The sequence below is a fragment of the Pundamilia nyererei genome, unplaced genomic scaffold, assembly GCF_000239375.1.
Source record: "Pundamilia nyererei isolate P.nyererei 1_Seehausen unplaced genomic scaffold, PunNye1.0 scaffold00020, whole genome shotgun sequence".
Lineage (NCBI taxonomy): Eukaryota > Metazoa > Chordata > Actinopteri > Cichliformes > Cichlidae > Pundamilia > Pundamilia nyererei.
Genome location: NW_005187421.1, coordinates 3,989,111 through 4,003,613, shown reverse-complemented (window position 1 = coordinate 4,003,613; position 14,503 = coordinate 3,989,111). Strand labels below are relative to the sequence as shown.

General features: G+C 43.4%; 2 protein-coding genes across 2 annotated transcripts in view; both read right to left on the bottom strand.

The window, feature by feature from the left end:
- Positions 1-5,163: 5,163 nt before the first annotated feature.
- Positions 5,164-9,334, bottom strand: spry1 (sprouty homolog 1, antagonist of FGF signaling (Drosophila)). Its single transcript, XM_005726556.1, has 2 exons — positions 8,741-9,334; positions 5,164-7,189 (listed from the first exon to the last, which is right to left on the bottom strand). The coding sequence occupies exon 2, from the start codon at positions 7,137-7,139 to the stop codon at positions 6,057-6,059; it is 1,083 nt and encodes a 360-aa protein (XP_005726613.1). The 5' UTR covers positions 7,140-7,189; positions 8,741-9,334; the 3' UTR covers positions 5,164-6,056.
- Positions 9,335-11,373: 2,039 nt separating this feature from the next.
- Positions 11,374-14,503, bottom strand: part of afg2a (AFG2 AAA ATPase homolog A) — a 104,267-nt gene continuing 101,137 nt past the window's right edge. The window contains exon 14 of the mRNA XM_013909150.1: positions 11,374-11,824. Within this exon, the coding sequence (XP_013764604.1) occupies positions 11,645-11,824 (180 nt within the window). The 3' untranslated portion in view covers positions 11,374-11,644. The remainder of the gene's footprint in view (positions 11,825-14,503) is intronic.

The following is a 14,503-nucleotide window of genomic DNA, read 5'->3' as shown; positions in this document are numbered from 1 at the left end:
AGATGTAAAGCAAATATGAGAGAACAGTCTTTGCTCATTACCTATCCTTCTTGAACTTGAGCGCAGGGGGAGCTGGACAGTCCTAGGAGGAAGAGGCTGTCTGTTAATCCCTGTGTTTTAACATTCACTTTTATTTGCTGTGTCAGAGTGTAAACCACTGATTACTGCTTGCTTTAGTAGATTTTCATCTCCTTCAGACTAGAACTGGATATTTCTAAGAAACGGGATCAAAACCTGCCTGATCCCAAGTTCCACAAAGATCAAAACATCTCAGCAAGCCCACCTGTTGGTCGACCACACAGCAGCCTCAAAGGTCCACTGATAGTGTAGGAGATTAAAGCCTATCTCTGGAGTGGTTCATAAGGGTGGGAGGGGGGGTCATTGGGAAAGGAAGAAGGAAGAGGCTTTTTAAGGGTCAAAGGGTGAACATCCGGCAACTGGGAGGTTAACCATCGTATTGCTGATGGAATGGAAGCTTTAGGGGGGAGGGACAAGGGGGCTGCAACTTCCACTCAGTGACTGGTTGACTGATGAAAAAAAAAATGAAAGTCCCTCATGACCCCCACCCTATTGCCCCCCCCAGCCGAGTAGAGCCGGACGGGACTAAAGCCCCCCATTGTTGTGCCCTCATACAGGATCACCAAGGTCCTGGCAGTATGAGAGGCATGGGGGGTTGGGTAAAGGATGGGGCTGTGGGAGGGGATGAATGGTGTGTGTGTGGGGTGTGGGGGTTGTCCCGCCAGCTCAAATACAATCGTGTGATAGGACTTGGCCCTATCTAATCAAGGGCAGAAGGTCACTTCCGAACAACTGGGCAATAAAAGATTATTTCCAGCCACATAACAGAGGAGCCGTTGAGGAGGGGGGGACAGAGGGGGGAAGAGAGGCTGTCTGTGACGAGAGGAAGTGAATTGAAAAAAGCCAGCAGACGGGAACCATCTGTCTGGATGCAGTCTAATCTTGAAAAAAAGGGAGCGAAAGAAGGGGGGAGGGAAGGGGGGATAAAGAAAGAGCAAGCTTCCTCTTCTTCCTTGCAGAAAAATACACACAAATCTATTTATCTTTCAAACTATGTACTTGATGTTCATGTGTGATGCTTTTTGTTGGCCTTCTTTTGAGCTATCAAAAGGGAAAAACAGAACAAACGTGCTTGTAGGGGGCCTGGAATGCAACACACAAGATTGTCCCCTGGGGCTGTAAAAAGAGAAACAAGGGTGTGATCTTTTATTTGTGGAGGTGATTTTTATGTAAGGCAGGTTCTGATCTTCATCATTCTTGTCTGTTGCTGTCATTTTCACATATCCCTGGCTATAAACTACAGTCTTTTGATTATCTCTTGAATCGCTGTGAGCACATTTGGGGATCAGATCTAATGACTGTTGACAACTGCTGTTTCTAACAACAGTCTCCAATAAGAGCAACAGCGAGACAAACACCCTGCTGATTTAATTAGTGAGCGGAATACAAAATCACAAGTGAGTCTATTGGGGCCTGTGAGAACTGGCCCCAATAGACAGGCTTTTGCGCTAACTTTGCAAACACTTGGAATACTGATGAGTCAATAGGAACCATTGATCAAGAGCAAGTCTGTAGCAAAAATTATGCCAACCATTAATTTCAAAAGGAGCTCACCGAAAGATTGCCAAGCGCATTACACTGTATTGATCCATCAGCCTCCTCCTTCATGATAGACATCACTGTCTCCAGCTGGTCTTTGTCCATAAAATAGTAGACAAAGACAAGAGACAGGAAGGAGGCTCGGTTAAGAATGAGGCATCAGATGGCTTGTGATGCTGCACGGACACGTACTAAGTTAAAGGGGTGGGGGTTACATTAAGTTACTGTGGGTGTGTGTATACCCAGAAGCAAGTGCTTAAAAGGGCTCAAACCCCAATGAAACACATCCGTCTTCAATAGTCCAACACCTGATAAAACACTGGGTTGTACCTACAGGCCCTTTATAGCTCCCAATGAGGGAAGAGCCTACTAAATAGGTGCTGCACTGGTCATCTGACCAACAGGAAACAGCATCTAAATGTAGTTTTACGTAGTGCCACACAATACAAAAGAGTCTTTCTTGCTAATTGGATTATTTTGGTTTAACTTTCCCAGAATTTAATACAGTTGTCACTGTGACTTATGATTTAATTTGAAACAGGGAATTAACATTTAAGTGTGCTGCTCAAAACAGGAAACTGTTTAGGAGACTATTTGTTTGGACAAAGTGGTCCCATTTTAAAATGTTAACGTGTATTTTTAAAGTAGTAGCCACAATCAAACAAAAGCCTATTTACTCTCGTTGCTTTGTGAATTTCAAATCTCCCAGGTGGATGTGTCATTTGGAAAATAAATGACAAAGCGCAACAAAAGGGTAAATGAGAAAATGTCGTATTGTCTAATCTTTCTGGACATAGAGGTCAAGCAGGGTAACTGCAGTTTTGTTTTTTTTAAGTAGAAGTCTCTTTTTCTGGCTTTTTAATATCTATCTGTTGGCTGAAAGGTTCACATCTTCAGCTTGGGGAATTTTAGGTTAAATTAAAGAACCACAAGTTTTTGTGTGAGAAATTACTTCTTCCAAATCTTTTTTTTTTTTTTATCACGTCAGCACTACATGGCAGTCAAAGCAAAAACATTGCTGCGCACTAAAATGTTTATATTTTGGAAAGGTTTTCATCTGACTGCAACAATATACTGTATTTTCCCCGTGTTTGGATACAGTAAACTCTAGTAATTCTGACTTTATCGGGACCTGCACTGAAATCTTTTATGGATACCTAATATCGTTCTTTTGTCATTTTAATCCTGCGGCGGCTGAGTGTGGATGTTGGAGCAGTTTCTAAACACTTCAACCCTCTCACATGTCGATCCAGGACTCTGAGGTCAACAAAAACCAAATATCTGAGGAGATAACTTCCATAAACTTTGGTCGTCATGCTGAAGTCCAAAAAACCTGCCTTCCCCTCCAACATCCACCACCCCCATATTTCCCTTGATTGCTAATTTCTATTTATATGCCATGAGGGGAAATAATGAAAACCAGATGAGCAGGCAGAGGAAAGCTGAAGCAAGCCTTTTGGTGATGAATGCTGTGGAGGAGGATGACTGTTTATAGAGTATATCCTGCTCCACTGTGACCATGCCGGCAGCAGTGCCCCGGCTAAGAAAAGGACTGTCCCAGTAGGATGTGTGGGTTGGAGCTTCCATCGTGACTCACTTGGTAGTCATGCATGTTTGCACTTGTATGGCCCCCAAAAAAACCCAAAGCTGCAGCTTGGGACCCGCCAAGCCTGACAACTCCAAATAGCATTACGTGGGTGTGTGGAGCAGCTAAATTTACTCTAAAACAAGTGCAAAGAAGGGGAGGAGAAGGAGGGGTGGTGGTTGTTACCATTTTTGCCATTGAATTACTTAATACTGACTCAGAATTCATATCTTTTTTTTCTCGATGGAGTGCTAGTCGTGTGACGAGTAAAATGTGACGCAGTTACGGAGCAGTTCACGTGGCAGGATGACTGAAAAGTGAAAGAAGCCATTCATGGGCCTTGAATGTTATTTTAGACACCTCAGCTGATTAGATCAGAGATTTAAGAGACGTGTTGCGGACTTAACAGAGCCAAGTTCTGAAAATGGTGGGAGTAGGATCTGTTGCCTTATTTGGCTTAGGCTGGAAAATATCAAGTAAACACTGTCTTCCTGTTCACCGCCTTCTGAATACAGTGTAGATCTTTTCCATCCCCCTCATCCATAGTGAGGAACGATAATGAAACCTGAAAAAAAAAAGAGGCCTCCTATTGTATGCTATCATCTAAGGGCCAGGAGCAAACAGGGCTCAAATTGCAGCTGTGAAAGGTAACAGGAAATTGACAAATCGCTAATCCTAACTACTCAGAGCAACAAAAGGTACATTCCACCAAGAAAAGCCCGGTGAGTACTCACCACCAACTTGAAGGGATGTTTTGTGTTTTGTTTTTTCATGTAAACTTATGATTAAAATAAGACTGTATGCTAGTGAGTTTACTATTACTTTTCTTGTCTTTAAAGCGCTTAAATAATTATTCCTTAAAAGTGCCAGAGCTTTAACAGTGGGTTCTAGTTTACTTTAGCTGAAGACGTTTTAAATAATCCAAAGATCCGAGGCCTGCTGCAAACAGCAACCAAGGCCACTGCGATCACTTGTAGCTGATAATAGACACGGTTGTGTTGTTTTGTCGCCAGCGCTGCAGCTCTCCAAATTTAAACTGCTGTATATTTTTTCCTTTGTCCAAGAGAATTTCCTGTTCACCTTTTGTGTTTCCCCAGCTGCTGGTATTTGTGGCTGACCAACCAACTCTCAAAGTGATGATCTCATCTCTTGGGGGCCCGGAGGTGGAGAAGTGCGCGGGTGTCAGTGGTGGGGGTGGAGGGGTTCAGTGGACTTCCCACGTGATAAATTCACTGACAAAAAGAGCTGGCCAAATGGGGGACTGCGGGTCACAGTGGGGGCTGGATTGGCCCCTGTCATTGCCTTTAGTGCAGGAACCATGCCATAAAAGCCCAGCATTGATAGCCCCGGTTTATTATCTTTGAACAGGTGGCCCCGGCTACTCGTAATGACCGCTCTCATATCTGATGGCACACACTCTTGGGTTTGCAGCGCGGAGACCATTTGGGAGTTTGGGAACATCCCGATCTGGCTGCGTTAAAGCCCAGGGAATAAACTACAGTACATAGTTTGTGGTGACTTGTTGGCGGGTGAGACGAGAGGGGGGTTTAGAGGGAGAGCTACTTCCTGTGAGCATAACTCACTCTGAAAACGTGGAGACTCTGTTGATGCTAGCAGCTTCGGGGCTAATCATGTCAATGACCTGTATTGTTTAGCTTTCAAGGTTACCGAGGAGAATCGCAGCAAAGAAGCCCTCCAAGAATGTAAACAGTCACATTTTGAGCTACAAGCTGTTTCTACTTGTAGCTTTAAAGAAAAAAAACAGGAATTCCACACCCAGCGTGAACACACACACACACACACACACACATGCATACACACATGGAACAGTGATTTGCTGTTCACCACTGAACTCCCAACTTAAGAAACAGACCCACATTCCCTTAAAAATCAGCCAGCGGCCATCCATCAGATTTAGTTACTGCTTCTCAGCAGGGCAATCAAGACACCAGACAGTGCTATTTTTTCATTAATTAATATATTTTCTGCGTTAAAGTTAACATAGTTTTCTTTTGTGCCACCCTTTAATTTTTCAGTAAGTATTTGATATTTTGTTATATTCAGACATGAGTAAATTTAAGACTGTCTCTTGCAATAAATATCATAAAATAATAGAGCTTCACATAATAAATATTTTTTTAACAAAAAAAATGTTTAACAGACATTTTTTTCTTTTAAAAAATAGCCAGAATTCCTCTTATGGATTTTTGAACATACAATTTACACAAGATAAAAGGAAAACAAAAAACATCGGAGAATATGCCACAGAATGTGTATGAAAGGTTCAGATGGGTGGAAGGAGAGAAACATATCCAAGTGGAGAATACTATGAGATGGATGTGCTTTCGTTAATGCAAAATGAGCATAGAAACCACGGTTTTAGTGTGGTAGCAACCAATAAACTCAAACATACCTGCTTGCTATGAATACCAGGTAACAGCTACATAATTGCCCTATAGTAGATCGTCCTTCACAGATTTGGTGAGAGGCAAATCCCACCGGGCACACAGACCCGGAGGAGAGTGCCTACCTAAAACGGAAGAAAAACTTTTCATATATATATAAAAAATAGTGTTAATGAGGAGCTGAGGATAGACATAGAAACAGTTAAGGCAAACACTGGTCTGTAAAAACATGGTCCTGATCCAGAGAAAATAAAACTAAAAATAATCGAGTGGTTTTCGTTACTCCTTTGCTTAGCTCCTTAGGGTTCTGCAGCGAGGAGGGGAGGTGGGTGGGAGGTGCTCAGAATGTCTGATAAACATTAATTTGTGACTATCATTATCATTGTCATCATAAGATCCGTTTCTAGAGTCTCCTGTGCACAGGCAATCACTGAGACCTTGGGAAGCGATCAGGAAGGCTTTTCCTGGGTCTGTGGGGCCCAGCTCTCCAGTTTACAATACACAGTGTTGGAGTTCTTGCAGCGACAGCCAGGTCTCTTAACCCGGTCATAGCAACCCTGGCATGCCTTCAGACACCCCTTGACAGGTGGGTAGCATAGCAGACAGGGGAAGAGTACCGACATTAATCCCATGCACAGGAAGCGAGAGCAGCAGTGGGAACGTGACAGTGAACAGGGGTGGTCAGCACATGAATCCCCCTCATCGTCATTGGAGCAGTGGTAGAAGATGCCCTTAACAAGGCACATACATGTGCCGTGCTCCAGTGCACTCTCAGCAGAGCAGAGGCACTGGCCGTTACACGCCAGACATGAAGGCAGGCTCCTGGGTGCTGTGCAGTCGGTGCACTTGCACTTCCCACAGCGCTCGCAGATGAACTGGTGCCCAGCAGCAGCCACCACCTCGTTGCCAGAGCCAGAAAAGTCTGATTTCCCTTTGCCCTGGGGCTTGAGTGGAGCCTCTAGTGGAGGCTGGTAAAATTGAGGTCCCTGCTGGGGCTGTAAAAGGGCCTTGGGCTTCGGCTGAGTCCGAACAGGCCGATCCACTCGGTGGTGATGCTGTAAGCTAATGCCAGGTCTGGTGGGGGGTGAGCGTGCCAAGAGTCCCTGCTCAGAGGAGGCACTGCTGTTGCTCCCTGAGCTGGCGGCGCTTCCTGTGCTAGTAGAGCGGCTGAGCCCTGGTGCCCGAGGCCCACCATACTGCTGTCCCCCAACCAACACACTGCCCCCAGCATGATGGTGGTGACCTGATGACCGGTGCTCATAATTGTTGTTCACATTGACGAGGATGACCTCGTGAGTCCTCTCCTGCTTTTCATGGGGTCTGGAGACCATCCGGGGTGCAGGGGGCCTCCGAACCACTGAGGGTCCCTCAGTGTACTCGTTGCTAGAGCGGATGGCCTTGATTTGTTCCAGAGAGAAAATGCCGGCATGCTGGAACTCCCGCTCGTAATCCGACCTCTGCCGACTCTCTAGGGAAGGCTGCTGGATCACCACTAATGAACCGCCAGGGCCATGTTGACTTTGGAGCTCCATCTGGGGGAATCACCACTTCCGACATTCACCGTGGACATGCATCGGAAAACCTGGCAGGGGGGGGGGGACAAGGAAGAGGCAGGAGATATGATCAGAAACAGTCAAGCGAAAAATAAAAATCCTTGTTCTAGGAAAAACACACTCCTGATGGAAGAGGGGTTAACACAACCCCAAGTGTTTTTGGATTCAGAAATAATACTAATAAAAATCTGATACTAATATATCATTACAATCATTCTTGACCCATACCATAGCAGTTATTGCACAGCTATAACATAAGATGCTGAACAGTGATTATAAATTAATGACAAATAAGTAATCTGTGCAGGCTAGTTTAATATTTGGAGGTGTCTTTATAGTTAATCCAGACCAACTGTTTTCACCTTGTCAACATGACAATATGTCACTTTTGATCCCGTTAAGTGAGGCAACCCGGGAAAAAGTTGACTATTAACAAGACTTTTTGTACCTTCCTCCCCAACAGGCACACATCTAAACTTCAGCAGGCCCTACAAATACTTCCCCTGCTCATTTACATTTGTATGACTAGTTAACATTTAAATGCACCGCGGCGACGAAACGAGGACACTATCCAAGGGAACTAAATGAGCTGCCTCACTTAGTATTCTATTACTACATCAAAAAGGATTTCAGGGAAACGGGGACAAAAGTAGAGCTAAAAAACTAAGGTCAGATCAAGTTCCGACAAAATATAGACGGCAGTTAAAAAACGCTCGAAAATCGTCAGATTAAAACCTTATTTCAGTTCCGAGAAGCCCCCAATTTTTGAAGTCAATATGAACACACACACACACACACACACACACACACACACACACACACACACACATATATATATATATATATATATATTTGTATTTATAGGAATACGATTAGGAATTTGAACTTGAGTCTTTGGGGATGTTATTAAGCACAGCCGACCTGCAGGAGGCCGAAACTTACAGTTTACAAAAACATAAAGCCTAGGTGTCCCGTGAAGGGCTCCTTAAAGCTATTAACGATTAAATAAAAATAAAAACTACTACAATCAAAGCAGAAAGATCGATTTTGCGGCTTTGCACATAAACAAACTCACGTTTCAACTACATTAAAAATATTTATCTATACATTTAATAGTCTATCCGTCAAATGGCGCACTTTAAATAGGATCATATGCACAGAACGCGCTCACATGAGAAGGCGTTGTTTGCAGTAATAAAAACAGGATCTTATAAAAACCAGAGCCGGAGATCAAGAGACATTACAGGACGCGTCCGAATAGACGGGCAAAACTTATGAATGAAAACAACCGCCATGGGGGAGGGGTGTTTGTTACAGCACAGCCTCGGGACAACACTGGCGTGGAAATCCATCAACTTCACCAAGTAGTCGCGATCAGTTCAACCCACAGCGGATTCTTTATTTCATGGCGAACACATGGAAAATAAGACGAAAAGTCTTTGCGCACAGCAAAACATTTGGACTTTATTGCTGCAGCGGCGCTTTCTAGGTAGCTACGTGCCCTACTATCGGGCAACAAATGCCCTAAAACCAAAGCAAAATGCGCAAAATAAGCGTAAAATCACTAAGAAAATGCATACCTATATGCAAGCATCCATAGCGTCGAATCCATCAACCAAATAATCTACCAAAACTCCATCCAAACGGAAGGGGCAATGTCCAGCTGTAGATTATGAGGTCTAATGCATAACATTCAGTCTGTTAATCCAAGTGCGAATGTATCCCTTTGCGTTATTCCCTTTTTATTTATTTTTTTCGGTTAAGTCGTACTGAAATGTTCAGCGTGTGTTACGCGTGCATCTGTCCCAAGATAAAGTAAATCCACGGCGGAGCTCTGATGAAGAAGGCTGAGAGGAAAAAATAAATAAATAAACACGCGCGATCTTATATCCAAAAGTTGCTCCTCCTCGCGTATCTGCTGAGAATTGTATTTGAGTTCTGGCTGTTAGTTATTGTTGCGGGAAATCTGCGCTCTTGTGCAAAAGCGTCGTTATGTTGCAGACAGCGGTGCGCTCTCTTCTGCTCTGCGGGCCTGTTCAGCACTGATGAATGGGGGCTCAGGGCTTAGTGTTTGCTCGACAATCCAACTCCCATTGGCCAGCCACTCCGCTGAAAAAGGATACATCGCATCCGTTCCTGATTCATTGGGCAGATGTGGAAGGCCGGGCGATAGAGATGTGTGCACTGGTTAAGGTGGAACGGCTTTTTAAAAACGCAAACGTTGACTCAACGAGGGGGTTAGGGGAAGGAAAAAAAATACTAGTTTCCGTTCTTGTGGGTTATGATTAATGGTGTGAATGAGGGTGATGTGACTAATAGTGACGTATTAAACGCCGTATTTATTTATAACATTGCTGAGTTGTCATTATTGGTACCATACACACGCATCAAAAAAAAGGAAAGAAAACCACTTTACGTAGATTCCGAATTTCTGATTTATTTATTTATTTTTTGTCCATGTTTCGAAAAATGTGCACCCAAATACCACGATGGTCCTTATAAGCTGAAAAATAAACCGCATATTGTTTCAAAAGGGGCATTTGATATATTTGTACTGGGCACAAAAAATATTTTTATAGGATTTTGGAGGAAAATATGAGTAAGATTAACGACAACAACATCAAAGGTAATTATTATAGGGTTTGGATGAGAAATATAAGTTTAATAAATATGGTTATATTAGGTTAAATCTTGCCATGTCAAGGAACCTCATACGAATAGAGAAAAGTTTGTTATAGAAATAAGAAAGAATCATATATTGAGTAAAGTAGCTCCTAAACTGCAGTTTCATCGTGTCTGTGCTCTGTAGCTACCTGTTCACTGCTGTGAAATAGGGATCCATACACATCTAACTCATTAGTCTCTGTGAATTAAATACAGACTCGAGCCCAACCAGTTTCTGCCCACACAGCTGTGTCATTGTACAGACAACTCACAGAGGAAGCATCAACAGGATGTCCTCTGTCCTCTGTGGAATGTTCCCATTACGCACTAACTCGTGTCATCAGAGGAAACACAACGTGTGGCAATGAATGTTCAGTTTGTACGATTCTCTGATATGAAATCACTATCAGAGGAGTTCTGTGTTGATTTCTGTTTGGGCAGCGGTGGGGTGGGGATTTGCGGGGCAGTGTGCGCTGTAGCTTCAGACCACCTTAAGAAAAAAGCTGCCCTGCAGCCAGGGGGGAAAGGCTCCCCTCCTCACTCCTGCCACCCCCCTCTTCTCTGTTCCTGACTGTCTGGTTTGATTGGTGTCGCGGATGCGCTACATCCGGATCCATGAGAAAAGGAAGTTCAATACAAAGTCAATTTATCCTATTCAAATGGAAAAATCAATAGATGAATGACCCCCAGTGCCATTTCGGGTCAGCAAATGTTTAAAAAAAGAATCGAACAAAAAGACCTGCGGAGTGTAAAAGTGACTCCGCGGTGCAATAATAACTTAGAGGTTGTTTGTTTTTTTCAGGCCCGATGTAAAAATGTAGCTTCTTGATGATAAAGAAAGTCCTGGTAGACCGACAGATGGCCGCCTGGATCCCTGCTCTCAGTGGTCTGAAGTGCGGACGGAAATCTCACGATTACAGCAATTAGTTGATTTTCCATGGGTAGATGTGATGAATATACCAGCCCCGGCTGTTTTTTCTCCCCGTGGATGCGGAGCAGCGGTTCACCAAACTCGGGGTTTAGGAACCATCAGGGGTCCTTGTCTAATGCTGCTATTTAATTCCATAGATGTCCATGTGCCTGTGGAATATTCTGATTAGAGGGCTCACACTGCCCACCAACTGTATAATCAGTTAGACAACGTTTTTACCAATTTAGATTTTATTGCAGCTTTACCCAACATGTCCTGAAAACGCAGAAAAATCTGTGATTTGACTGGAGGAGTTATTCAAAATCCAGAAGAGCCACAACTCATAAATTACATAAAGTGGGACTGGAAACATGTAGGACGGACAGATTTATAGGTGAATGTTAAGCTACAACAAACCAGCGCATAGGAGGTATTTAAATCCAATCAGATCTATAAGACTGCACTGCTTTAACGTGATTTGGGACGTGTTAGTTTACGGGTTTTCTCAGCACGCTGATACTGCTGTAAATTCACGGCTGGACGTCTTTAACAGTGCAAACTACCACACTGGCTCACCACTGTTATATGGGATTAAAATAAGGCAACCAAAGACAATAAGTGGATCGATGACAGTATGAATACATTATCATTTTTATTTGATCAAACATGACAGCACACCATATCCTTCAAAGTCAAAAAATAAAGCAATAGTGTCAATGCTGCAATAAAAACAGAGTCTTATTTTAAAGTCAGCGATTTACAACTGATGAGATTCTTTGGCCTAACGTTGTGGTTTGAAAACATTTAACACTGTGTAATGAAGCAGACTGGTACAGTTAACACATATACACAACTCCAAACTAATAAAAAGAAGAAAATCCTAATTTTGACTTTTTCCATAGCTGTGTGGTCAGAAGAAACACAGGCCACTGTGTTGCTGCTGATAGCTGATATACGACTGGATGACAGAGTCAGGGATTCGGGGCTTCACAGTGTTCAGGGCACTTTCAAAGTGTCTGGCTTCGATGTGCCGAGCTTTGATGTCCTCTTGCAGGGCCAGGAGGGCAGCCTCTCTACATACTGCAGTTATCTGGGACAGGAAACAGACACAGTCAGGAAACAGACACAGTTACAGTCAGCAGTCAGGCAAAGCACTCCATCCACTGAGCACTACTGAATCATATGAGGGGGCACATTTAGATGCTGATCGATGTCATGATAGACTAGTCATGTAGGTTGATGTGCTTCAGTAACAGAGCAGTAATTTAGTAAGAAAATCATACCTCATATCTTTTATGACATATAAAAGAAGAATCTGAGACAGTGTTTAAGAAGAGTTTGAACAAAAACAAGATAAACACACTGTTTTTTGTTTCAAGTTTAGAGTTAATTTGCAAAACAACAATGAACCATGGTGAGTTAATTTCATAAAATGTGCTTCACTGCAGTTCCCTGGTGTAGTTTTCCTTCTCAGTGCTTGTCCAACTTTTCTGATCTGCCATGTCTAAAATATAAATACAGGCATTCTCCTGCAGCCTTGTTGCTACAGTACTGATGGAATTATGCAATGGCATGGAGGAGTGCTGCAGTCAGCGCAGGTGACCTTTGAGAGAGATTCTGCACACGCCAGAGGAGTGACTCACTTCCGAATTGGTGGCGATGGCTGATGAAGGCCAGGCACCTTTCCCAGCAGTGCCAGCCTCCTCCCTTTTGTTGAAGCATAGCTTTGTTCTCAGCCAGTGTAGCTTACACAACTCCCTCCAACTAGAAAAGCCTCGCAGGAAACTATTGCTGTACAACCACTGATAAGGTCTGGTGGGAGGTTAGTGGGACAGGTAGTCATGTAATCCTGGAGAGCTGTCTAATAATGAATGGTAAAACAAGGCATGTGTCCAGGGAAGAGACTGGCCACCCCCCTACAAGTACAGTATGATGCATGCTGGGTGGTATGCAAGTTGATTTTCTTTTTTTGTTTTTTAAACAATGAGCATTACTCAAAAATGGATAAAGGCATCGACTGACAGAGAAAATGCACTTACATGTAAGGATAAGGATACATTAAATCAGCTGATATCACCATGATGTATTTAGGACATCATCCTAGTAAGGTAGGCTTCAATATTTAGCAGAAAATACATTTTGAAACACATTTTTCAAATGTGAAATGTGCTCTGGCCCTGCTAGCATGCATGGCTCAGGACAGGTGCTTTGCAGATGTCAGGATGTGAGGCCCATTTCCCCCCACATTCTGTTTCAACCCAATGAGCAACATGATTTAGGCAGAGTAAACACACGGGGCTGGGTTAATTTTGTATGAGGGCTTCCCATCATTCAAGTCGTTTAGGCCTGTCAGTAATAATGATGCAAAACAATGAGGCCATGTATCCCAGTTGCATGTTTACAAACGCACAGCGGCTGAGCGAGCGAGCAGGGAAGAGGGCAAAAGAGAGAGTGTGAGAAGATGCCACATGTTGAACAATGTGATTTAGTATTGTTTCTAAGCAACATCCATAAACAGGAACAGACAAACATGGCTGGACAATCAAACTGTAATTTCTTATTTACAGTGAAACTTGACTTTAAGGACATGTTAGCTTTCCTCTTCCTCAATCGCATGATTCAATGCTTAATAATTATTTGCTTGTTTACTTCCATAACACTCCTTAGGTTGATTAGGGAAAAAAAAGAAGAAGAAGAAGAAGGGGGAGGAGGAAATATCGCTCCTCTGAAGTACACAACCGATACATGCACGCGCGTGCGCACACACACAGGCCCCTTACATTCATACTGGCTGGGTTTATGAGCTGTTCTGTGAAGGCGATCAACAAGCCAGTGTTTCCTGCTGTGTGTTTGCCTGTACAGGCCTTGAAAAAAAATTAAAGCCACAAAGGCAAACAGGGTGAGCGAAAGAGCCAGTTTGTTTGTAAACGTGAAGGCATTTCCAGGCCGGAGCCAAAAGTCCTGCGCCGACTCCCCTCCAGGACTACCTTGATACCCCTAAACACCCCCAAAAAGCAACCTACCACCCCCTAAAGATGGGCCCCCTGTGCTACTGAGAGGGAAAAGAGGAGGGAGGCGAAATCTGCAAATGCACAGAAATGAGATGTGCGTAGGGGGGTTGGTGGCGAAGAGTGCTGACTTGTGGCAGGCCAAATAAATTATAGATCTCTCTTTTTTAATGTTATTGCAATGCAGACTTTATTTTTCATTCCCTTCATAAATAATGTCAGCAATCACTTAAATATATGGAAAGGACTAAGCTGATGCATTGCAGTGGCTGCTCTCTGGTGATGTCTTCATGGTGGTGGCGTGTCGCCAGTCATAAAGGCAAAGCAAGCGAGAAAAAAAAGGTAATCATCAAGGACCTCTCAGTTTGAAGACGTGGTAAAACTTGCTGACTCAAAATGACCCAAAAAGTCTGAGTCAAAGAGGTTTGATGACGAAGCAAAAACTGTGTAAAGTAACAATTTGTACAGTAAGGTCCTTCATCTGCCTGCTGGGTTCAGGTTAAAGGCAGCAGAAAAGTGTACTGTAACGAAGACCATAGTAGACAGTATCCGTCTATATTCATGTATTCATACATGAATTATTGGCAATTGAAGAAGAATCAACTCAGGACATTCGCCAAAGTTGGCCTGTTTTTCAGATCTGGCAATTTAGGACAGGAACCAGCAACTCTTGAGCTACAAGTGGCTCTTTTTCCTCATTCTTTATTGGCTCCCTCTGAGTTTGCCAAAAACTGATCATGAATACAAAAGTGAACAACGGT